This window comes from Cydia strobilella, chromosome 5 (assembly GCF_947568885.1).
Source record: "Cydia strobilella chromosome 5, ilCydStro3.1, whole genome shotgun sequence".
NCBI classification, from domain to species: Eukaryota; Metazoa; Arthropoda; class Insecta; order Lepidoptera; family Tortricidae; genus Cydia; species Cydia strobilella.
The window spans coordinates 2,802,819-2,827,734 of NC_086045.1; the positions used below are offsets into that span (position 1 = coordinate 2,802,819).

Sequence of the window (24,916 nt, forward strand, 5' to 3'; positions counted from 1 at the left end):
TAACGGAAGTCCAATTCTGTACACAAAATGGGCCATTGGGCACGGGCGGGTACTGTCAAATGAAAAATGGGAGCGTCGCTTAAGGTTTATTGAAAACATGTTCCAAAACTTTAAGGTGCTCAAGAAAAAAATATGAATTCATTGGAAAATAATATAGGTTTTATATGCAGAAACAGAAAGGCCCTTATAAGAGTAGATTTCAGACATACACATCTAGATATCACAATATTCACAATACTATTTTCTATTCAATTTGTTAATGACATACATATAACTAGAAACAAACATATCGGGGAACACGAAGCAACATGGGCACCCGAGGCAATATGAGAAATGTGTTTTCCTTCACTTAGTAGTCGCACTGTCGAGCTAGGTTGCTGTACTTTCCGTAGACTGACTGGAAGAGCTCCCAGAAAGCGGTCCTCTCCCTGAGGAACCGGTCCTGCATTTCAAGATCTGCTCCGATGCTGAGGTAGGGCCTGGTGGATTCTGTAACTGGGGTCCACTTGATGGGGATCAGGTCAGTGGTCTCCGGGGTAGGATTTCTAAAAAGAAAGAGAAACATTTAAACGTTAAGATTAAGAAGAACAATTATATTGTGAGCAGGAAATTGTGAACCGTGGAATTAGAATTATATTTCAATCTTCATGATTGACCTTTCAACACCTGTTGGTTCCAGAGGTGAAGTTCAATTTTATATTAAAAAACCAGTTTTTAACTACGTGACTGCTGTATTTGGAGGATTTACTTTAATACTTACCTAATACTTACTGAACAGCCACAATTGGTTTTGATAAAAAGCTAAGATAAGTCAATTTTCAAGTCATTCATCTAAGGTATCTTGAATATCGTGATAATGATATCAAAGATGATTGTGATAGTTAAAATTTAAGTGTTTACGCAACATTTCAGATACTCTCGTGACAAGAAGCTACAGATAAACTTACCCATATTTGATGAAGTTGGCCCACAGAGTAGTAATTCGATCAGCTACGATTTGGTCGGCCTCTGATTGTGCTTTGTCTTTTTGCTGGTAATCGAACAAATACTCCAGCTCAGCTGTGTGTGATGCTCCTTTTTCACCAGATTCCCCTGTATAGGTGAACACATACTCATAAACAGGATTGGCATTGTCTCTGATCAAATTTGTTATCGTGTCCTGAATAGGGTGGTTAAATACAAAATCGGACAGAAAGTCTGCCGCTTCCGTTTTAACTTCTTCTGAAATAGCCCTATCTCCTATATAAAAGTGCCTTACTATTTCTGCAATCTCTTGTAATTGACCATTTTCCAAATTAAACTTTTCTTTAAGACTTGTATAGAAGAAGTCCTGATTGTAAAAATCATCGCCATTCATTTGTGTTATGTCATCAGCAGAACATTCTTGATCGGTATTACCAATAAGAATGGGAGTATTTCTTATTTTTCTTTCGTTAGAAAATGCGTAAGGCTCGCTGTCGATGAAATTATCGACTCCACTGAAAGATTTTTCTTTGCACGGCATAAAATCAATTTTCAAGTCTGAGGATGCACCAGTGACTAAACTGTGGTGGGTTTGAGACAAAAATTCTAAGGCCTGCTGATTGTCGGTCGTGTTCAGACCCAAGTAATTAGCTAGCTTCACCGCTACGTCTGAATCTCCAGTAACAAACAAGTATGGACTAAGTGGAGTTCCACTCTCTGCTATTACTTTGTTGAATAACTTTTCCTTCGAAGAGTACAACTGTAGGAGTGCTGAGGCGGAGCCCGCGCTTTGGCCAGCCAATGTGACGTTGTAAGGGTTGCCACCAAAAGCTGCAATATTGTTTCTGATCCACCGGAGCGCTGCGTATTGGTCTTTCAGTCCCTGATTCCCAGGTACAGCAGGGTCATCAAGACACATGAAGCCATAAGGTCCTAGACGGTAGTTAACTGTAACAACGACAATACCCTGTTTGACCAAGTTGGGTGCTTCATACTCGTTGCCGCTTCCTCCACTGAAAGCACCTCCGTGAATCCAAACGAGAACTGGTAGAGGATTTAGAGTGCTTGCTTTGCTCGGTGAATATACGTTTAATTGGAGGCAATCAGGAGATTCGTCTTCTGAATTTCCAGAGAATATTATACCGCCATAATCGGTTTGAGGACATTTCCTTGAGTTATCATAGGCGTGAAATATTTCTTCCTCGAACTCAGGCGCCGCTTGTGCAGCCTAAAATAATAAAGTCAATAAAATTCAAACCTCATTCAATAAAATATAACGTAAATATCCACTGTCACAGTGTGCTGTGCACTGTCCCAATGGTTGACACCTTCAATCAGTCAAAGCAGTAAATTAAAGCAGTTTCTTTGAATTATTAAAGCAGTAAAAGTGGCAAACGGACTTTCAACTTCTGTAATTCGGCCACCTATTTCTAGGGTAAACACCCTAAAAATTAAATAAACAACTCACCCCAAACGGATCATCTAAATCCACTTTTGCATATGGAATTCCTAAGAATTTTGAGTAGTCACCATCACCAGCTTTAATTCCTTTCACTAGACCCTGATCGATTAGCACTAATGGGTCTACCCTCTGTAATGCACCATGGACATTTACTAGGAACAAAATATTCAGCCATACAAAGGCCTTCATTGTGCAAAACGTCCAAGTACCTTCCACACTTCAAATGCAACTGCTGGCAAATTTGGAGATAACCGTTAATCTAGACTTTTTTGATCCGTGACATCGGCATCTCAAGGGCTTCAAATGCTTTGATAGCAAATAGCAAGTGATCTTGATAAAACGTACATACTTATCTCGATAACACATACTTGTTGTTATGTACACTGATCATACTTCTTCGGTAGTTTTGTTACTAAAAATGACGGGACATTGTTATCAGGTAGTAAAAAGTTGTTTATTAGGTATAGAAATTGTGATGTGTATGAATTATTTGTAGTAAAGGCATAGAAATTAGAGAAATAAGTACCTAAGCTTAAAACACTTACTCCATACATGGCTTTCCTTACTTATTAATTTAGTTAAGTTAACTTTAAATTAAGATGTTATTTTACACTAATGAATAGTTTTCCTGTACTTCCCGCAGACTGATTGGAGCAGATTCCAAAAAGCCATTCTCTCCTTTATGAACCTCTCCTCCATAAAGAGTTCAGTACCAATGTTTGGTGGTGTCCGTCAATGTCCGTGACCGGTAACCATTTCAATTTGTCTCCGCAGTTGGGTTGCTGAAACATATAAAGTTTGGTCATATTGTGATCTTTGTATTTCCACGCAGTTTGTAGTACAAAGCTTAGACGAACTCTACGATTTTGACCGCGGACTAGAACGCAAGAGGCGTGGATTCAAGGCCGTTCATACAAGCAAGGCAAGGCCGAGCGCAAATGTATGAATGGCCTTGATTTGCCGCGCGCCGCTTGCATCCAGTCCGGGGCCTTAGGCGTTTAAACTTAACGCAGTTTTTCTGTTCCAGCTCTCCTGATCCTCCTCGGTGTACTTCTCGGAATATGGGTGGTCTACGGCGTGGTCCGCTTCATCATGTCCAAGGTCTGGAAGACCGGGAAGCTTCGGTACGGAGACAAGGAGCTGGCCATCCAGCAGCGGCTGCGGGCGCTCGACACCTTCCGAGGGTCAGTAAAAATAAACGGTGTTACCCTAGAGCCATTTTAGATGTCGCTTTGTGGGGGCCTATATTTGGAGGGTACTTTTTAGATTCCATCAACTCTTTGCACACTGGCGTGTGCTAGCCTTTGCGTGTGACCCATGATACAGGTAAGGGCAGCATCCATTCGGCGCACTACTTACTTGCATTTGTAAAGATTGAACGAGCCTCTATATTTTAGCTTTGGATTCGCGCACGCCTCCTAAATGTCCTAGACGGGTCTCTATTATTTCCCATAAAGTTTTAAGTCATAATATATTTGTGTAATATTTAATAAAATAATTTGATTTGTTCCCACACTTGTTCATAATGTATTGTTTGTCCGCATTTTCGTTGGTCATAATTTTTTCTCAGAAACGCGTAACTTTTCAGGATTGCCATAAAACAAACCTAACCTAACCTATCTATAGGATAACCTTACGAAAATCCTGAAAAGTTACCGGTTTCTGAATTATGACTAATGATAATCTGACAATCATTACATTATGACTTTCAATAATTATGTCAAACAAAGGGATCCGGTCCTGGACACCATTGCCCCTTGTACGGAAATTACTGGTTATAATGCCAAGTTAGTAGTAAGAGCGCTGGTGGCCTAGCGGTAAGAGCGTGCGACTTGCAATCCGGAGGTCGCGGGTTCAAACCCCGGCTCGTACCAATGAGTTTTTCGGAACTTATGTACGAAATATCATTTGATATTTACCAGTCGCTTTTCGGTGAAGGAAAACATCGTGAGGAAACCGGACTAATCCCGACAAGGCCTAGTTTCCCCTCTGGGTTGGACGGTCAGATGGCAGTCGCTTTCGTAAAAACTAGTGCATACGCCAATTCTTGGGATTAGTTGCCAAGCGGACCCCAGGCTCCCATGGAGCCGTGGCAAAATGCCGGGACAACGCGAGGAAGATGATGAATGCCAAGTTAGTAATTAGTACAAACTTGACGTCGTCTGAGTTTGATCGAAATTGTTGTTCACAGCATAGCCATAGTGTTCATGATCTTCGTGAACGATGGCGCCGGCGGCTACTGGTGGCTTGAACACGCTACGTGGAACGGTCTGGCGGTAGGAGATCTGATCTTCCCTTCATTCCTGTGGATCATGGGGGTGTGCATACCTCTGTCCGTCAAAGGAGCTTTTGCCAAGGGAGTACCAAGGTGGAAGATCTTCATGCATATTTTCAGGGTAAGTTAACGTTGGTTTCTGGACGTTGGTTGCCTTTAAGGTCTGGTGTCCAACTACTTCTATCATTATTAATAAAAACCGGCAAAGTGCGAGTCGGACTCACGCACCGAGGGTTCCGTACCCAAAGGTAAAAACGGGAAACAAAATAATATAAATATTTATATGGAGATCCCATACAACAAACATGATTTTTTTGCTGTTTTTTCCGTAATGGTACGGAACCCTTCGTGCGCGAGTCCGACTCGCACTTGGCCGGTTTTTAGTATTTGATAATTTGATAAATTTTGCTTACAGTTGTAGAAATTCTGCTGACTAAATCTTAAAGCGTAACTATGTTGTTGTTGTCTATGTTGTTGTTGTCTATGTTGTGTGTTGTTTATGTGTGTGGCAAAGCCACACAGTGTGGCTTTGCACAAGGGCTGGGTCCATAAAATCACGCAGCTTGGTAAAGACTTAGAGAATCCTTAAAATAATATAGTAAAAGGTCCCATCGTTAAAAATATTAAATATGATACCACCATACAATTTATATGTAAACTTATATAGAAAATAGTTGCAAAATAGGATTAGGTACATTTTAACTACTTTAAAAAACCGGCCAAGTGCGAGTCGGACTCGCGCACGAAGGGTTCCGTACCGTTACGTAAAAAACGGCAAAAAATCACGTTTATTGTATGGGAGCCCCACTTAAATATTTATTTTATTCTGTTTTTAGTATTTGTTGTTATAGCGGCAGCATGTGAGAAAATTTCAGCTGTTTAGCTATCACGGTTCATTGAGATCAAATGAGATACAGCCTGGTGACAGACGGACAGACAGACAGGCAGCGGAGTCTTAGTAATAGGGTCCCGTTTTTATCCTTTGGGTACGGAACCCTAAAAATGCTTACATATGGCTCAGTCTGAATACTGTTGCATTGTAAGCTCAGGTATAATAATTACGTAATCGAAATGCGGTTCCCGGTGGTCTTATGTAAACGGACCGGTCCGTCAGGTTGCCAGGATGGCTGATGACCTTTCCGAGCCTGCGTTTGCGCAGGTATTGCAATACGGATGATATTGGAGATGAGATCATTAATATAGACTATTTACACATCAATTCAATTAATTGTACGTCTATAATTATTTCTAAATTACTGTAATTTATATCGACTATAGCATGTAAGGTTATAAATCGATATATTTTTCGCTATATTCAATCTGTATGGAATTTAACGTTCCATATATCTGGTAATTATCTGGTTCGGGACTTGACAACCTCAATATTGCATAAGTTACCCATGCCATCTTATAAAACTGTTACCATGCAACATGCAAGTCCTTTCCTCCCGCGGACGCTTTGGCTGTGAAATGAGCTCCCTGCCGAGGTATTCCCGAGGGGCTACAGTATGGGGTTCTTCAAAAAAGGAGTGTACAAGTTTTTAAAGGGTCGGCAACGCGCGTGTAATATCTCTGGTGTTGCAGGCGTCCATAGGCTACGGTAACTGCTTACCATCAGGCGGGCCGTATGTTTGATTGCCACCGACGTGGTATAAAATAAAGTCATTCGAGACAAACGCTTAGTGATTTTCTACCTAAACAAAATAAGTTTATGGATATCGACAATCTTTATCACTAACCTGTCTCTGGTATAATATTGTATAATACGCCGCGATAACATTGTAATAGGAATAACACTATAGATCAGTTTTATTGTCATGGGAACCTCATTGTTTAAAGATTAATGTCAGGCAGTAAAAAGTCTGCTGTAACGCATAGTCTGGTATAATTGGGTCATACACATTTTTTAGAAAGCTCGTTCACGGCTTTCCTGTAGATCTAATCTAAAGCGAAGTAGATCTAATCTAGAGGGACTCTAAAGCGAATAGCGGTAGCTTTACAGGAGGCGGGATACATTTTTTCAGTACTTGAGACTCAAATAAGAAAAACGGGGGTTTGAGCGGAGGTTACCTAATTCGAAATAGGTCCAATCCTGACTTTCCCAGTTTCTTATTTAGTCAGCTTCTTAGTAGATCATGTTTTTATTAGGTTGGATTCGGAGTTAGTCAGTTTCTCTATGTACCAGTCGTTAACTTTAGTTAGAGTTAGACCAAGAAAAGTCTGCAGAGATTTTGACATCACACGCAGTGCAAGTATTATTTATACGTCATAATTTCATAGAAGTTTGACGTTTAAAATAACACGCACTCCGTGTGCTGTCAAAATCTCTGCAGGCTTTCCGTGGTTTGACTCTAGATATAATTTTCTGTCGTTTTGGAAAATGTTCAAAATGGCGGAAATTGGCATGAAAACTTGTGTCAGTAGCTATGGCGATGGCACTGAAACCAATGTCAGTTCACTGTGATAATGACTCAAAGAAGTAAGTATTTTTTAATTTTAACACCTGCCTCCAGGGGGAAAGGAAAAGTGGGCAGTATGGAAAGCCCTTAACAGACTTAGAACGGGAGTTGGTCGGTTAAAAGATAATCTTCTGAGATGGGGAATTGGGCGACAAGGTGATACATTCTGCGAGTGTGGAGTAACCCAAACAACAATACACATGAGACAGTGTTCTCTGTGCTCAACGATGTGCACTGAGGAAGATCTCCTGAGGGCCACACCCCGAGGGCTAGAAGTGGCAAAACATTGGCAGACAAAAATTAAGTTTAAGAAGTTTGATCCCTCTACACGAGCAAGAAGAAGAATTTTAATTTGTTTAAGCTTATAAAGCTTATTATGAAGTCTACAGCTCACAGCCACCACTGTCGTCAAGCAAACCTTGACGTTTCCCTATCAACTTATCACTACAAAATCTAGGTTTCGGATACATTTTTGTCGGCCAAACAATATGTATGCACGCACCAGATATTTATGCACGCAATCCACTTTCGCACTTACATAATTTCCTTATTATTGATCATTCGTATCTGATCTTTGGTACGTACATGGTTGCCATTCGTATTGTTTTTGCAACATACTTCATTGGAAATTCTTTGCGTGTTAGAACTCTCTCTACCGACTACTAGTTAAACTATTTGTTATTATGAAATAAAACTATGAAAACGGATTATATCGCGTATATTGAATTTATAATACATCCCGACGTCGGGACGTCGTTTTCATAGTTTTATTTCATGAGTAACTATCGCGGTAACCGAAGACAATATTATATTTGTTATTATGTTGGTACAGATGTAGGGCATAATTAGAGTTAGACCAAGAAATGGCTGCAAAACCTGCACTTTTCTTGGTTTAACTCTATTTTACATCGTATTTTTACGGAAACATTTGAACGGGTGGAACTGAAGTGATATTTTATTGAAGAAATTTGAACTTCAAATATAAAAACATAAGGTTCAAATATCTTCAATTTTCCCGCTACTTAAGGGGGCCACTGACTATCAGTTCGCCGGACGATACAGGCCTGTCAGTTAGAACAAAAATTTGACAGTTCCGAACAACTGACAGGCCGATATCGTCCGGCGGACTGATAGTCAGTGGGCCCTTATCATCTTCTTCCCGCCGTGTACAGATTTATGGACAAGAACTGTCAGTGAAAGTCGTATATTCATAGAAATTTGACATTAACGATGTGTTTACGATGTCATTGAATTGGTCCGATTTTAACAACAATCGGCGGACTTCTCGCTATAGAGCAATCTCTTCCTGACAACCTTTTGAAAGCAGATTTTAACCCAGATAACTAAAACTAAAAAATCTTACCCCTGGTTTTTTTATGATTTTTCCATATAGTATTACGGGTTAATAATGATAGGGTTAATATTGTATAATTTTAATTTTGAATTTTTATTAATGTTATTTTATATTTTTAATTTTTTTTATTTTCTATTTTTCTTTTTGTAATTTTTGTAATGTGCATAAATATGGGTATGTAAGACCTGAAATAAATGATTTTTATTTTATTTATTTTTTATTTATGAATTAGCCACTACAAAAAACCAAAAAATAGAGCGGTGTAAAATACACCTGGTCTGGCTAAATGGGTTAATAAGGCAAATAGGGTCATTACGCTAGTTTTCGTCCACGTGACGAAATTTCAATATAAACCTGCATTGCTACACAAATTTGGACTTATTTCAATCCTTAATCTCTAAACAATTTATATTAAAATTATATGAAAAATATTATTTGCTAGCGCAATGACCCCTATTCATAATTCTAAAAATAGTAGGTATATACGTACCACATTCCTCATACGTAGTGGAATGTATCTCCTCAACAAGTGAAGACAGATTTCATGCATGCTCTATGTTTGTCCATCCGTGCATGTTATACTCTAACGGTTTATACATCGATCACTTTCAAAAACTCCTATCTCCCCATCTTTCGCTTTTGTAATACCAACCATATATCGATAGGCACAAGGTCGTGTCTTCAACAAAGGAAGTTATAAAAGTAGGTGTTATGCGATCTCATCTGAATCACTTCAAAAAATTCCTATCTCTCCAGCGTTATATTTTCTAATATGAACTTTATTAAGAATGCCGTAAGGTAGCTTTTTTAGTAGAAGACGGTAGTAAGTTAGGAAAGTAGTGAATGCTCATTAGTATGGTCTCGTTGCGGTCTTTAGTGGGTGACCGATATTTGCGTAACGATCTGTGTGTGCTATTGATTTGTGAACTACAGTTATACCTAGATATCGACCACCATAAACTACGGGCCTACATAGCCTAGCGACACGAAGACAACTTTTTTTAAGTAGTCCTCTTTTTCCTCTCTGGACGTTTACATTATTGAAATTGACACAAGTTGAGTATATCAACCACAGCTATCGTCCCCTTTCCGCCTTTTCTCTTAATTTTGTGGAAATTTGATCACGTGACTTTTCGTGGAATCTTACTTCCCGATACACTTCAAATTTACAGAGCGTATGGGTTAATATGTTTGTTTGTTTTTTTTTCAGCGCTCCTGCATCATGTTTCTGCTCGGCGTCGCTCTGAACACAATCTCAGGCCGCAACACTTTAAGCGAGATCCGCATCTTTGGCGTCCTCCAACGCCTCGCCGTGGCGTATTTCGTGGCGGCTGGCTTCTACGCGCTCACGGCGCCCAAGTACTTCACACCACCCAGGGTACATGAGGTTTGATTCTCTGTCTCTCAGTTTCCTGCACCTACATGGTTTGAGAGCACTTTTCTACAAAACACAATCTTATTTGAACATTTGAATCCTTCTTTTAAAAATGTTTTCCATCAAATGTATGATAATTTTGCTAATTTCTTTGTTCGGTAGTTCTTTGCTTTTAGTAAAATGACAGCTGGACTTTACAAATAGCGACGATAGTTTCCGGGTGTGGACCAAAAGAATGGTTGCGAAAAAGACTAAACAATATGGATTATTCCCACTAGTTACCATCAAGTTGTTACCAGTGGTAATTACTGAGAATTCTTTTTCCACTGGTAAAAGGTGGGAAAAAAAATCCCAATAGTTACTACTGGTAACAACTTGGTGGTAAGTTGATAACTAGTGGGAATAACCCGACAATATTGATATTTTCCTGCTCATCTATATCTATATGAGTAAAGATTACTATATTTGTATCTTTCAGGGAGCTTGCGGACAAGCTTTGAAGGACGTCCTCTCGTGTATGTGGTGCTGGGCTTTAGCTGGTGCCCTCGTAGCAGTTCACACTGTGATCACCTTCGTAGTTCACGAGCCCGGCTGTCCAGCGTTAGTAAATTATCAATCATTACACTTCCGCTACACATCTTGTCACCTCTTATCGATGGTGCGCTCTCAAGTGACTCGTGTAGACAAATTTGCTGCAAAATTTGTCTACACTACATTTGATGTTGTCCATAACGTGATCACCACCGTAGTTTACCATCATTCCTTCGGCCAGAGCAATGTGAAATTATGTAAAGTTAAATCTTCTAAAATCAATGGCTCTTTGGCCCCTGCTACTTTGGGCGTTGTTTGGGGGACTGATGTAACAAATTTTGTTTATTTGACTTTAAAGTGTTAATATTAAGCATGAACTTCCAGAGGCTACCTCGGCCCCGGCGGCAAGCATGACGACTGGGCGGCGCCGGAGTGCAGCGGCGGCGCGGCGGGCCACGTCGACCGCCTGCTGCTGGGCACCGACCATCTGTTCCAGTGGACTGAACGGCGTCAGGTCTACGGAGGACCACATACTGACCCCGAGGGTTTACTCGGTAAGGTCCTCTTCTTCTTCAGTTGCCTTATTTACCATTCTTCTCGATCTTGTTTTATCCTTTGTTTTGTTTTTCATTTTCAGTCATCAAAGACTAACCCTGAAGGTTACATAAGCTCCTAGCTAAGACTCAGCGTCAACATTTATACTAGATTCGTCACATTTGAACGGTGGAATGTCTTAACTTCTACGGAAGACCACAGACTGACCCTAAAAGGTTATAAGCTAAGCTATCTACGAGTAGCCGAGAGTTACTGGCTATATCGACCGTCTGATGCTTGGCTCGTCATATCTGTACCGAGGAATCTCTAGAGACCACTGACTAACCCTATCCTATTTTCAAGAGAAAGTCCGAGCAAAGCTCGAGCCTTGCCCTTTGAGAGAATACATTTTTAACCAAATGCTTTTTTTTTCACAGGTTGCCTAACATCAGCTGTACAAGCGCTACTGGGTGTGCAAGCAGGAGCGACAGTATTGCTGCAACGCTCACACAAAGCACGAGTGTCTCGCTGGCTAGCGTGGGGATTAGTTTTCGCTCTAGCTGGTGCCTTGCTGGCTGGCTTCAGTAAGGAGCATGGAGTGGTGCCAATCAATAAAAACCTGTGGTGAGTGTTAAGGTATTGTTTGTTCGACAGCCGCAAGAAGCTTACAAGTCGCAGGCTGCACTTAAAACAAACATTTGAGACAACTTTGAATTTTGAATGATGTCTGTGCCTGTGGGTGTATTCCCATTTGTACCCCGGACACAGATGGGAATAGGTGCATTCATAATTATGAATCACTAGCCTCATGTACTCTGGCCGCGGTCACGTGGGCCCCCGCCACAAATGGAAATGCATCGACCAGTGGCGTAACTAGACCAACTGAGGGCCAAATTCTGGCAAAATTCATCGAATGGGGGCAATGGGGGTCTGTTCTCACGGCATTTAGTATGTCAAATTGGGGCCCATCTTAGGCCAGAGGCCCATCGATCGTATTTTGCCTGCTTTGTCACTTGTTATCCTAAGTTTCCACCGGCTTGGCATTGAACATGTATGGCTGTTCCATGCATCACGTAATAACTTGGCGGGTCGGGTGAGAAATGGTGAAGGGGTGTTAGCGAGAATATAGGTAGGTACCACAATTGCATTCCTGTTTGCAAAAAAAAATAGTTTAGCAGCTACTTTCAGCGGACCTTAATGAATAACTCCATTTTCCAGGTCTATCTCCTTCGTCTTTGTGTCGACATCGTTCTGCCTCGTCCTGCTCGTCCTCTGCTACCTGTTCACGGACGCCTGGCGCCTGTGGGGCGGCGGGCCGTTCCGAGCCCCCGGCCTCAACGCCATAGCCTTGTACGTGGGCCATATGGTGTGTTACAACATGTTCCCGTTTCACTGGAAGGTGGCCAACATGGAGACGCATACGATAAATTTGATAGAAGCTGTTTGGGGGACCGCGCTTTGGGTTGTTATAGCGCATGTTATGGCAAAGAAGAAGGTTTTTATAACTCTTTGAATTGCTAACTCATTGCAATGAAAGTAGAAACGAGTTTGTATGAGAACAGTGTAACATTTTTCTTAACCATTTGGATGTTAAGATCCATCCACATCCATACTAACATTATAAATGCGAAAGTCTGTCTGTCCGTGTGTTTGTTACTCTTCACGCTTAAACCGCTGAACCGATTTAGTTGAAATTTGGTATAAAGATAGTTTGAGTCCCGGAGAAGGACATAGGATAGTTTTTATCCCGAAAATCATACCTTAAGAGGGTCAAAAGCGGGGTGGAATTGAGATAATTAATTAATTGCCTGATAATTTGTGTAAGCAATTAAGCATATGCTCAAATTGAATGATTGCTATTACACTTTATCCAGGCGCTATTCTTACTAGAGCTGCTATTACTAAGTCCACACAGACGAAGTCGCGGGCAAAAGCTAGTTCCATATATGCCCATTGGAGAAAAATTAGCTATTACTCATTATAAGAGTAAAGAGAACATTGAAAACCATTGTGAGTTGTATTCATAGCGCCAAGGATGCTTATAAGCGATAGCGCTACCAACTTGTCAAAGCAGAAAACCATTGTGAGTTGTATCCATAGCGCCAAGAACGCTTAATAAGCGATAGCGCTACCAACTTGTCAAAGCAGAAAACCATTGTGAGTTGTATCCATAGCGCCAAGAACGCTTAATAAGCGATAGTGCTACCAACTTGTCAAAACAGAAAACCATTGTGAGTTGTATTGTATCCCGTATCCATAGCCCCAAGAACGCTTAGCGATAGCGCTACCAACTTGTCAAAGCAGAATTCATGATTTCAATAAGTTAAATATGCTATCTTTTGTACCAATCATGTTGGAAGCATGCATATACCATGCATATGCATGCACCTTGTATGCATATGACAAATTGTTCAAAATGTATTCAGTACCGGTTTGATTGTACTTTAAAGTAAATTTATAAGGTAAGTATGAAACCGACTTAATAACTTCATTTGTGTTGTCAGATGAAAACAAATCTCTTACTTTGCTCCATTGAGTTATTATTACTATAGAGAAGCCATACCAAACAATGGAATGGGTTTGGCAACTGTCAAAGGTTTGCTTAGATGGCGCCATCATAGATTGTCCCTTTTTAACACGCTTTTATTAGGTCGACATGTATGTAACTAACTACCCTAGCAGCATTTATACGTCATTATGATGTCAGCGACGTCATTATGACGCCATAATTACGTCATTATGACGTCGCTTACGTCACTTTACTACCTGGGTATGTAATGGAATCTAAGGTAGCAAATTTAACCATCTTCTCGGTTTCCGATGAAGCTGAAAATTTGCATACATATACATATTGTCGGGTGACTATGCAATATTATGGTACCATCGAGCTGATCCGATGATGAAAACAGGAGGTGGTCATAGGAACTCTGTGATAAAACAACGCAACCTAATTGTGTTTGGGGTTGTTAGAATTGTCTCGATGAAGATTAGTTGCATGTGGAAAAAAAAATACAGTCCGCGATGAAATTTTTGCCAAAAACTTATTCTATGAGATTTGGCTTAAAGGGCATAAAATTCTATTAAAAACAAAAATTTTACATAATTCTAGGGATTGACAGGGCAAGCTATGCTGGCGCTATCTGCTAAATACTTCGATCGGCCAACCCCATTGTTGCAATCGCAACCTGTACCACGCGACCAAAACGTCGTAAGTTTAGGTCGCGAGATTCACGCTCCGCTTCTATGTTTTGTTGTCAAAACATCATCAACTCATGGCACAAAATACCGGTTCTATACTTAGTAATAATAGTCCAATGTTGCTCCAATGGTGCTAATAATGATGATAATGGTGGTGGTGAGATGAGATTGGTTAGATTTGCGGATTAACTTGGCCAAGTATGTAATTAAGTTATTGAAATGAGCCTTCATAGAGGAATCGTTTTCTTTTGCCCAGTTATATTCTGTTTTTTTATTTATTCCGTAGACTAAAATGACATTTCATGTGGTACTAAGAAATGTCATGTCTTACACGTGAACGTCATTTTAGTCTACGGAATAAAAAAACAGACCTTAGCTTAACGTAGTTTTAAAGACTGATTATTAGGTTTAACTGAACTTGTATCTTAATTATAGTTGAAATAAAAACATTTTACAATTACTGTATGCTTATCCTTAGAACCTTACATTGAAATTGGATGCTGGACGAATGGCGTAAATGCAACGTCCAGGTTGTAATGTAAGGTTCTTGTTTAGATTAACTTCTTTTCCTTTCCTGTTAACCGTTTTCCAGGCATAGTTCATAATTCATAATTCTTTATTGCAACCATGGTACAGTATAGATGTAAATTATAATATACAATGTCTCACATGGACCCTGTAAGGACACAGCATATCAATAGCTTACTCATAACATTTTATTATTATATTTTTTATTGTATTGTATGTAGCAAATTATTAATTTATCTAAAAAGTCGTCCTTAGGTATCTACGATTTATCGATCACGTGCGTGTAAATAATATTTTCAACCTTAGTGTTCCTATTTATGGTTCAAATTAGATTGAACTCACGCAAAATTCACTTGTCTTCAAATGAATCACCGAAACTTATTTTTTTGGAATACTCACTCTTGTTTGACAGCTCAAGGAGATGGCGCTGTACCGCCAGTTAGCGCATAATAATCATAGCACGACTGTTTACTATTTTTACGTTACATGTACATGTACATTTGACGTTCCCCTCCCCTGCAAAAAATGGCAGACTGTTTTGTACAGAAAATTACATGTACTTTCTAACAAGTATCAAAGTAAGTGTGCGAAAGTGACGGGCATAGTGACAGGCGATAAAAATGCAACCATGCTGTGCCCGCAGGTCTCTAGTCCCAAGCGGCTGCATCGATAGATTAAGGAATAAAAACACCGGTATACAATATTTTGACGCTTTATTTATCTCAAAGGTGACAGTAAAATCGATAATGTCATTGAAAATAATAATAAAACAAACGATTCAACAAATGATGACTCAAGGTAACAGCTAGTAGTTTTAACAAATAAAACTATGAATAAAAATTACACTGAATAACAATTGGCATGGCCGCATCATCAATCCGGTTTTAGGCCGCTTATTGCACAATATCTTATGAAAATATGTTTTCTGAGTTTAGTACAAAAATACACGTGAGAGTTTTAGGCTTTCGAGAAACTTCTTAAGAAATTATCTTGATATGTTAAAGAAAGAAGAAAGACCTGCCCATAAGAAAGCCAAAGGCCAAAGGTGTGTCCATATCTGGCGAATCGCTTACGCATAGCACGCGCGCTAAACATAGGTACTACATAGGTAATGTCAAAAATTGCACGCAAACAAACCTGACCTAAACCACGACTTGATATGAAGTCGTGGCGTGTGGGGCACGAAATGTACTGACTTTATATCAAGTCAATGGCGGCGAAAAGGTTAAATATAAAAAAGTCTCACTTTTCATGCTCTATCACTCTGCCCTGGTTTTAATATAAATTTGAGATCAACTACTAGATCTTAAATCAGATAGATTAGATTTTAAGTCGTTCTAGAACCTAAATGGCAATAAAATGATATCTAAATTTCCTCAGCAGACCTCTGATCTTGTGGACCTCTATGGAAACAATTTTAAGGTAAGACTCGTAAATTATTGGCTTTTAAGAATAAAGAGAAATTAAAATAGAAAAAAACTTGCACGAGTAATTATTATGTAATAATTAAATAGGCTTATTTTAATTAATCTGGTCGGTTGACGAATTGATCATACAAGATTGTCACTCAGAAGTATTGTACTTGTACAACAGCCATGTACAAGTTTGGCATTCAGTTTACATGCATTAAATTATTAATGCATAACTTAATTTAACTACTTTAGTTAATTCATATAAGTCGTTTTCAATTACATCACTCCTTTGTAGACGGTAAATGCCATATTAGGAATTATATATTTTACAAGTTAAAATACTTTTTTTATATAAATATCGTATTTTCTCTAAGAATACTCTTCGCCTGTCAACCGCTATTGCCTCTGTGGGCGTCCGCTAACTGGCGCGGACGCGTGCGACGGATTTTACCTAAACCCGCGTGTGTGCCTCCGCTGTGTGAACCCGCGCTACCTAGCGGACGCCCTGACATTTAATTCATAAAAACCGTTGCTGATAGGCACACTTGCAGTTCATCTTATCCTGTGAACATCCCTGCAGCCTAATTGCGAAAAAATCGGACTGTCGTTGCCTTGAACCCTTAATCGTAAACCTTATTGGAACGTATGAAGGTCTATATTACAATGTAACCGTGAGCGTCTATCGACGTCTTTGGCGGTCCATGAGGAAGTTTCAAGTATGGAAATATTACGTCGGTCGGAATAGTTATGCAATTCGACTGCGGAAGGCAAGGATAGCCCATTCAACCAATAACTACGCTAAACTAGAGATCTCGACGAGACAAGTAAAACTGTATAACGTATATATTTCTAAAAATTCATTGGAAAAAATCTCTTAAAATATATCCTCATTTTCAATAACACGCCCCCTGATGAGTTGGGGACGATATAAGTTGATATATTAATTTAGCACGATATAAATATAACATTTTCTTAAAACTCTACATAGGAAGAACTTCATACATGTACAACAGAACGTAATTGCACACAGTAACATAAACGTCCGATGACAACCAAAACATAATTTGTCTCCGTTTGGTAATGAGATACAAGGTTTTTAAGAGTAGTGCCCGGTTTAAAAATTTTTTTTTGGTTGTCAACAAACGCAATATAAAATTACGCGTCTCAGGACGGCAGATAGAATTATACTAGTCAAGCGGAGTTAAATAGACATATAATGTATACATAATTAACAGTTTCAGGTAAAAATTTGTACAGCAAGTTGACTACATTCCGAAGGTTTTATTATTAATAAGTACGAAGCTCACTTTAAGTCACTTATATCGAGAAAATGGAATGTATATATTAGTTCACGAGAATGTTAGACGATCGTCCAGTAACAAGATTAGTGGTACGTTATAGGTTGATTCACAAGAGCTGGCACGAATGAAATGAATGAGTGAATGAAAATATCTGTGTATATCAGATTAACCAATAAAATGGCGGCTGTGACTCTATATCCACCCATACAGGACTAAAACAGGTGTCACTCATGCAATGAAAGTTTCGTTCATTCCATTCCATTCGTGCCAGCTTTCGTGAATCAACCTGTACATCAAAATACTGTTCGTATGCGAAGGCTAGTTACAATAAAAGCATATTGTATACTAAAGAAAATTTATTATAAACGTAAGTGACAGGTAAATTGGTTAGTTATTAGAAATAACAATACCTTTTGCCATTGTTAGTCTTTGGAATCCTCATTTTCGAGACTCGGCTTGTTTTGTAATGAATTCTTTAATTTTTACAAAAAAAAACACGTAGTTTTCATAAACAATTTAAGGTTAATTAGAAAAAAATCGGTAGCCATGATTCTTTGAACTTTTTTTGGAGTCTTTATTTATTGAAGTGTTTTTGAGTCACTCTTCATAAAAACTCAACTCAGCACCTATACTCAAATTCTAAACATTACTTAACGTTCATGGTAAACTTTCCTCAGTATCCTGTATCAATTTAACATTTTCACCGCCACGCCAATGAAGTAATAAAGTGTCATCAACGCCAAGCCACTAAGCACGTAAACAACCCGTATAACATATCAAGTCGTGGCGTGTGGGCCCGAAATGTACTGACTTTATATCAAGTTAATGGCGGCAAAAAGGTTAGAGCACACTTTATTAATATACATTGTTGAGAAGGCTCGCTGTCCGTTTGTACTTGTCCACAGAGCGCCATTCCTGATTGATAGCGACTCGATGGGCCGTGAACCCACTTACTGATTCTACAAAAGACTAGACATTATACCGAATACAATCACACAGTCGGCTCAAAAGGTCCTTTAGTAGATACACAAATATCTATCTTAAAGATAAAATCTCTAGATACATTTCAATTTATAAATGCAAATTCATGGAATTCAATTTATAGTGTAAGACATCGATGTATATGTCTTACATATTATGCTACCAAGAATCCCGAAGCGAATCCAGGGATATTCTAAAGATAGCCATAACGGCCCGGCCACGACATTGCGCGACCGGCGGCGGCGGCAACCATAGGTGGGAACGAAAGATCCGATCGCTGTGTCTCGCTCCAACCTATGGTTGCCGCCGCCGCCGGTCGCGCAAAGTCGTGGCCGAGCCGTAACGGCCACATACAAGTAAAACGCATGCTTTGGGTAACAATAAAATTTCTTAACCTAATTTCACATTATAATAAACACACACAAATTAAGACTTAAGCTATTTAATGCTCTTGCAGCATTATTATAATATATTACGAGATTTCTAAGGACACGCCTTTATAATTATATCGACATTTGAGTGCCTTTAACACTACACAACATCCACCCAAAACAAAGAGAATTGAAAATAGAGGCGTATTGTCAAAGTAAATTTTGTAGCCACAGTAAATTTACTGCACTCTTTCGACACATGATTAAAACTTAGAACGCTTTTTGACGTTGATCCTTGTTCTTTCGCTGATATGTGTTAAATTTGTTAAATATCAAAAGGTGGCGCCACCTCCACGAGTATAGGCCAAAGGTATGGCGCTATGTCTCTAAAAGATGACTGGCGGGATGGATTCTCTTTTCCCAATATCAGCTATAAGAAAACGAAAAGTAGTTTATTTGGATCGACGCTTTTGGCGACATGTTTCGGATTCGTCGGGTACCCTTCCTCAGGCACGAGTGTCCGCGGCGGTTGTACTCGGTACACCGTCTTAAATATTGGTATGAATATTATGTAGTATAAAAGGCACTTTCTAGACCCAATTATATTTCCCTGTTATCGAGTCTTCAAGTCGAAAACAGTGCAATTGCAAAAATAAATATCTAGTGTGGCACTTTGCAGTAAAAACCGCAGGAATAGGGTTCCAGCACCACAAAAACCTATTACTAAAAATATAGTGAGCAACCATTGAAACGCTAAAAGCTCCCTTTAGTCTTCTAGTATATGTAAATACTTCCAAATATACATACATTGTCAAAAATTGGCTTGCCGGCCGACTTTTATATTAGAATAAAATTCAACTATTTTTTTTAAATAAGTTACGACGTTAACCTGGTTTACTAGGTAATTTACAAGACATAACATCAAAATTCGATATATTTTTGAACTTTGAGTACACATAGATATATATTATGACTGATATTACGACTCGGCGTGGCCAATAAATTAATTAACTTCGAGTAATGACAAGTGTCTTTTGATTAACTTATACTTATCATGCATGAGCGTTGACGAAAAATAAAAGAAATTTGTTAATAAAATAACTTAGAAAGATTAGTTGATTTTTAAAAAGAAAAACAGGACAGAAATTAATAGTATGTAACAGCGTCTTTAAAAAGAGGAATTTAGTAGACGACCAATTCCCTAGTTATCGAAACGCCTTTTAGAACAAAGACTGTCAACATGAATTTGTAATAATGTCGTTTGGACTTAAAACTGTGCCATCAAAAGACATTCGCCACCTCTCATAATCTATGACCAATACCATAACAGTATAAATTCATACTTTAACCGTTGAGGCCTTAGGGATAGCGTAGCGTGACGTCACACTCTTTACAGTGACGTCACACTCTTCACAGTGACGTCACACTCTTCACAATGACGTCACTTGCGCGCGTTCCGCGTTACGAGCGCCTGCAGAGAGGCCAGTTGGCTTTGGAGACTCGCGTTTTTCTGCTCCAATGTCTCTACCCTTTTTCTGTAGTCCGAGTTCTCTGAGACGAGAATTTCGACCTTCCTCTCTAGTTGGTCCATGTATTCCTTCTTTTTGCGTCTGCTTTCTTGTGCTGATATCTGAAAAACAAAGGAGCGATTATACTACGTACTCGTATTTAAACCAAGAGCAAAAAATAAAGGCAAAATGGTGTCATAAAACATAATCAATGATTGGTATTAGTATTTTAAAATGAAGCATTGAAATAACTGAAAATGCGTATGAAGAGGTTTTGACAGGGGTGCGAAACTCCTCGCTTCGGGCAAACTAGGCTCTGTTCGGCTCAGCATTGCTCCTAACCATATTAGGGTTGGCACAACTTGACGTCCCTTTGCGTGCACGACCACGAATAAGATAATGACTTGAATTTTGACAACCCTAAATAGCCGAAAAGAATAGTGCCATATATTAGAAAGAGACAGCATGATTCGACCCTGAACCGCTGCCAAACTTCGGTTTTGTAGGAAGTTTCCTTTCTGTACGGTAGTACTATTATTTATTCTGTAGTTTTGACCAGAATAGGTATTTTCAATGATAACAACCAGTATTTGGTATTCAGCATCAATACATTACTTTTAATTTACTATTAAATGTTAACAAAAAAACGTAAAATAGGATGAATATGATTGACTTTAATAGAACTTTAATTACACCGATTAATGCTGAACGGTAATCCTCCATTTCATTAATCAATCAATTAAGTATGTACTAGTGGAAACAAATTGTTTGCACCTTGTTCCATATTTTCCTTCTGATTTTCTTCTCTGGCGATGTACTTACATGCACTATACTTAGTATATGTAAAAAACTTAGCTAATGCCCCTTTGACTAAGTTTAGTGTTCGGATCGAATTCCGTATTTGACATTTGTAAAATGATCTAATGTTAACGTCTAGGTTTGATAAATCCTATCCATTTTCCATTTAAAAAAAAATTAAACGGACATAATCCATACTAATATTATAAATGCGAAAGTCTGTCGGTCTGTCTGTCTGTGCGTTACCTCTTCACGCTTAAACCGCTGAACCGATTTAGTTTAAATTTAGTATACAGATAGTTTGACTCCCGGGGAAGGACATAGGATACTTTTTATCCCAGAACTCACCCCTCAAGGGGGTGAAAAGGGGGTGGAAATTTGTATGGGAATCAATAACCGCTGAACCGATTTAGATGAATCTTGGTATGGGGATAGTTTGAGCTTTGGGACAGAATATAGAATAACTTTTATCCCCGAAATCATCCCTTAAAAATGGGGTGGAAATGTATAGTGTGGACCAATTTGGGGGTAAAAAAAGGATATTAAAAAGCCGATTTGTTTAAGAATTAAGGTACCCAAATTACTAATTCCACGCAGACGAAGTCGCGGGCAAAAGCTAGTTTGATATAAATCCTTTACCTTGAAGAATGGTAAGTATTAAACTAATAGAAAATATTGATCGTCTTTACCTTGCTCTACGTTTTCCTTTTAATTTTCTAAAAGGATTTCTCCTTTGCGTTGGTGAACGATAGGCGAAGTAGTATCTAAAGTACTAGAAATAGTTTGTTAATTAATCGTCTACCTTGTTCTATATTGTTTGTCCAGGAATTTATTTGCATTAAAGAAAGGTAAACGATATAAGTAGGTAAGTAAGTAAACACTTTATTGTACGAAAAATATATCGGTTACAGCAGATACATATAATGGTGAACGAAGGCGAACTTATCCCTAAAAATCAGCGGTCCCTTTTAGCAACCAAGGGCCAATAGTTAACGAAGTTGAAGCGGGCCGCACTATGTTAATATTTATGACTTTATCAGACATTGTCGTTTGTCAATATTACATACAAAATAGCCAGGGAGGCTCGCGGGGCGCAAGTGAGAGGTTCGCGGGAGGGCCGCCTGTTGCCGACCGCTGCTATAAAGGATCTCTTCCTTTAAGTAATTATCTCCGTCGGATACGTCATTACCAAACTTAAATGAAATGAAATGAAATGAAATGAAAATCTTTATTTCAGGTCTGTCGGCCCATATTTTGTTAGTTTACAGTTCTTAAAAGTATATTAGTAAGCACACATAAATTGTAAAATAAATAAATTAAAATTAAAATTATAAATAAATTAGCTTCAATTCAATAATAAATGGAGCTGGGCGGGACATGTTGCCAGGCAGAGTGATGGCAGGTGGGCCAAAATGTTAACGGAATGGTGGCCGCTTTCAGACGAAAGGAGTTCCTGGCGTCCGTTGGCTCGTTGGGTGGACGATATTCGGAAGACTGCAGGTCACTTCTGGATGAGATTGGCTCAAGACCGGGATAAGTGGCGTACTTGAAGAGGCATATGCTCAGCAGTGGGCGATAAAAGGCTAATATGATAAAGTAATTATCTAAATAGTGATTGTTTGTACTCGTACCTTGTTCTTGATTTTCCTTCTGATTTTCTTGAGTGATTTCTCCTCGGCCTTGGTGAGGGGTAGACGCGTGGGCACGGGGTAGCCTTCTGCCAGGAGTGTGCGTTTCTCTTCGTCTGTTAGCACCAGTTGGCCCGTTGATCCTTTCTGCAATGGACAGAAAATATTGATGTATTAGCGGTTGCCTTAACAGGGTGCCGTGGGGTACAGGAAAACGTTACGAGGCGTGACACGTGGGGAGGGGCGGTCAAAAATCATCGAAAATTGCGTAACATAATATTTGAACGCCTAATATTTCAAGCAACTTAAGCCGCCCGTTACTGCTAGTAGTTTTAAAATTGGCTTTATTTAGGGGCTGTGACCGTGAACTCCCCATGGTGATGGTACTGCTACTTTGAAAATATACCAAAAACTGAATCAATAAAAAAAAATACGACAATCGCTTGAGAAATGCGACCTGTAGAGAAGAAAAAGAGCCGGACGTTTTTTTTCTACGTTATTTTTAATAAAGAATTTTCGAGACATTTTGTGCTTGCTCGGCCAATGATGTGGTCGATAGTTACCGGTTGCGTGCTGATAAGCGGCGTGTTGATGGGCTGGCGGGAGTGGTGCGACAGGTAGAGGTGCGCGCGGCGCGGCGGCGCGGGCGCCGGAGGGGGGGCGTCGTGCGCCGGCGAGCGCGCGCCCTCGCTGTCCGACGACGATAGCGACGACGGCGGCGTGGGGGGGAGGTGGAAGCCTGGAAACCAATTAGAACATTTTCAACGGGACATAATTTTTAAGGTTTTCAATTCGTCAGTTGTTATATTGTGTCAATTTGGAAAATTATTTTGTATGAAAGGACACTACATTTAGTCTTGCCAGGATCTAATGATTGGATCTTGGAAAAATCGAGGATATTCTTCAAATACATCTATAATTGTTTGGATATATTTTTAAAAGTAACACGTGCATTTTGCTCTCGGAAAGTTAAAATACGAGTACGTACCAGATCCTGAGCTGGATGTGACCTTAATAATAGACAACTTGGAGTTCAGCGTGGTAGCGGGCCTTGGTGCAGCACTGAGCAGCAGTTGTGGTACGCCCGCTGCGACCACTTTTTGCAGCATGTGTATAATAAGAGTACGTACCAGATCCTGAGCTGGATGTAACCTTGATGGACAACTTGTTGGAGTTGAGTGTCGTGGCTAGACGAGGTGCGGCACTGAGCAGCAGTTGTGGAACGCCCGCTGCGCCCACTTTTTGCAGCATGTGTAAAATAAGAGTACGTACCAGATCCTGAGCTGGATGTAACCTTGATGGACAACTTGTTGGAGTTGAGTGTCGTGGCTAGACGAGGTGCGGCACTGAGCAGCAGTTGTGGAACGCCCGCTGCGCCCACTTTTTGCAGCATGTGTAAAATAAGAGTACGTACCAGATCCTGAGCTGGATGTAACCTTGATGGACAACTTGTTGGAGTTGAGTGTCGTGGCTAGACGAGGTGCGGCACTGAGCAGCAGTTGTGGAACGCCCGCTGCGCCCACTTTTTGCAGCACGGCTTGTGGCATGTGTATGGTTCCCGTCTGGAATCATAAAGTTTCGTATGAAGCTGTTATTCAAATATGCGACTTTTAGCTTTTGTCTTTCAGTTCTTACGTTAAGAATTATTTGCATACTTTCACGTATTTATATTTTAATACTTATAATTATTTGTTTTTATATAAGTTTCGCCTTAATAATTTATTCTCGCAAAAACAATGTCTAATTTTGTTGAAGTTAGTACTTTTTCGCATAATTCGGTTTCGTTTTGCATATTATGTATTTGGATTTGCGTGAAGGAGTAAGGTATGCAAAATAAAATAGTAACTAATAAAACAAAAAGTAGGTAAGTAAGTAAATAATATGACGAGTACGATTTTCAATAAATATGAGGTTCCTAAATGCCTGAGAACTTGTGAAGCGTTATTCATTGATGTTTATACGAGTACTTACAACGGACTTATATTGACCGGGATATAGACCGTGATTACCTTTTGTATTATTTGTGAGCTCCCGATATTTCGACGCAGTTACATGCATCATGTTCACGGGTCACCCGTGGCCGGGTTCAAAACTCTAATTACTTACAACGGTTTTCTAAATTATTTGTATCCTGAGATAAACATTTGTCAAGGATCAGAAATCAATTCAATCATATTCTGTAGGTAAAAGTCGACAATTTTTAAAATGAAACAAATGTACAGAATAGGGTGCTTAAAG

At 39.4% G+C, this 24,916-nt stretch overlaps 3 protein-coding genes across 4 annotated transcripts in view; 1 reads left to right on the forward strand and 2 right to left on the reverse strand.

The window, feature by feature from the left end:
- The window catches only part of LOC134741307 (heparan-alpha-glucosaminide N-acetyltransferase), a 41,230-nt gene extending 26,622 nt beyond the window's left edge, over positions 1-14,608 (forward strand). For both annotated transcript variants that reach the window (XM_063674052.1, XM_063674054.1), the window contains 7 exons: positions 3,453-3,609; positions 4,617-4,821; positions 9,724-9,900; positions 10,367-10,488; positions 10,804-10,973; positions 11,391-11,577; positions 12,172-14,608. In XM_063674052.1, the coding sequence (XP_063530122.1) occupies positions 3,453-3,609; positions 4,617-4,821; positions 9,724-9,900; positions 10,367-10,488; positions 10,804-10,973; positions 11,391-11,577; positions 12,172-12,466 (1,313 nt within the window). In that variant the 3' untranslated portion in view covers positions 12,467-14,608. The remainder of the gene's footprint in view (positions 1-3,452; positions 3,610-4,616; positions 4,822-9,723; positions 9,901-10,366; positions 10,489-10,803; positions 10,974-11,390; positions 11,578-12,171) is intronic.
- Positions 322-2,714, reverse strand: LOC134741309 (juvenile hormone esterase-like). The gene is made up of 3 exons (XM_063674057.1): positions 2,432-2,714; positions 948-2,191; positions 322-545 (listed from the first exon to the last, which is right to left on the reverse strand). The coding sequence occupies exons 1-3, from the start codon at positions 2,612-2,614 to the stop codon at positions 350-352; spliced, it is 1,623 nt and encodes a 540-aa protein (XP_063530127.1). The 5' UTR covers positions 2,615-2,714; the 3' UTR covers positions 322-349.
- Positions 14,609-15,375: 767 nt separating the features above from the next.
- The window catches only part of LOC134741333 (cyclic AMP response element-binding protein A), a 197,763-nt gene continuing 188,222 nt past the window's right edge, over positions 15,376-24,916 (reverse strand). The window contains exons 4-7 of the mRNA XM_063674085.1: positions 24,093-24,240; positions 23,242-23,417; positions 22,682-22,825; positions 15,376-20,374 (exon numbers count right to left, since the gene is read on the reverse strand). Of these exons, the coding sequence (XP_063530155.1) occupies positions 20,186-20,374; positions 22,682-22,825; positions 23,242-23,417; positions 24,093-24,240 (657 nt within the window). The 3' untranslated portion in view covers positions 15,376-20,185. The remainder of the gene's footprint in view (positions 20,375-22,681; positions 22,826-23,241; positions 23,418-24,092; positions 24,241-24,916) is intronic.

What these genes read in the sequence shown, in the direction of transcription:
- LOC134741309 (XM_063674057.1), bottom strand. Translation starts at nt 2,614, where the DNA reads ATGAAGGCCTTTGTATGGCTGAATATTTTGTTCCTAGTAAATGTCCAT. An exon ending in ATTTAGATGATCCGTTTGGG is followed by an intron (nt 2,192 to 2,431) that starts GTGAGTTGTTTA and finishes TTATTATTTTAG; the next exon opens with GCTGCACAAGCGGCGCCTGA. An exon ending in GCCAACTTCATCAAATATGG is followed by an intron (nt 546 to 947) that starts GTAAGTTTATCT and finishes CTTTCTTTTTAG; the next exon opens with AAATCCTACCCCGGAGACCA.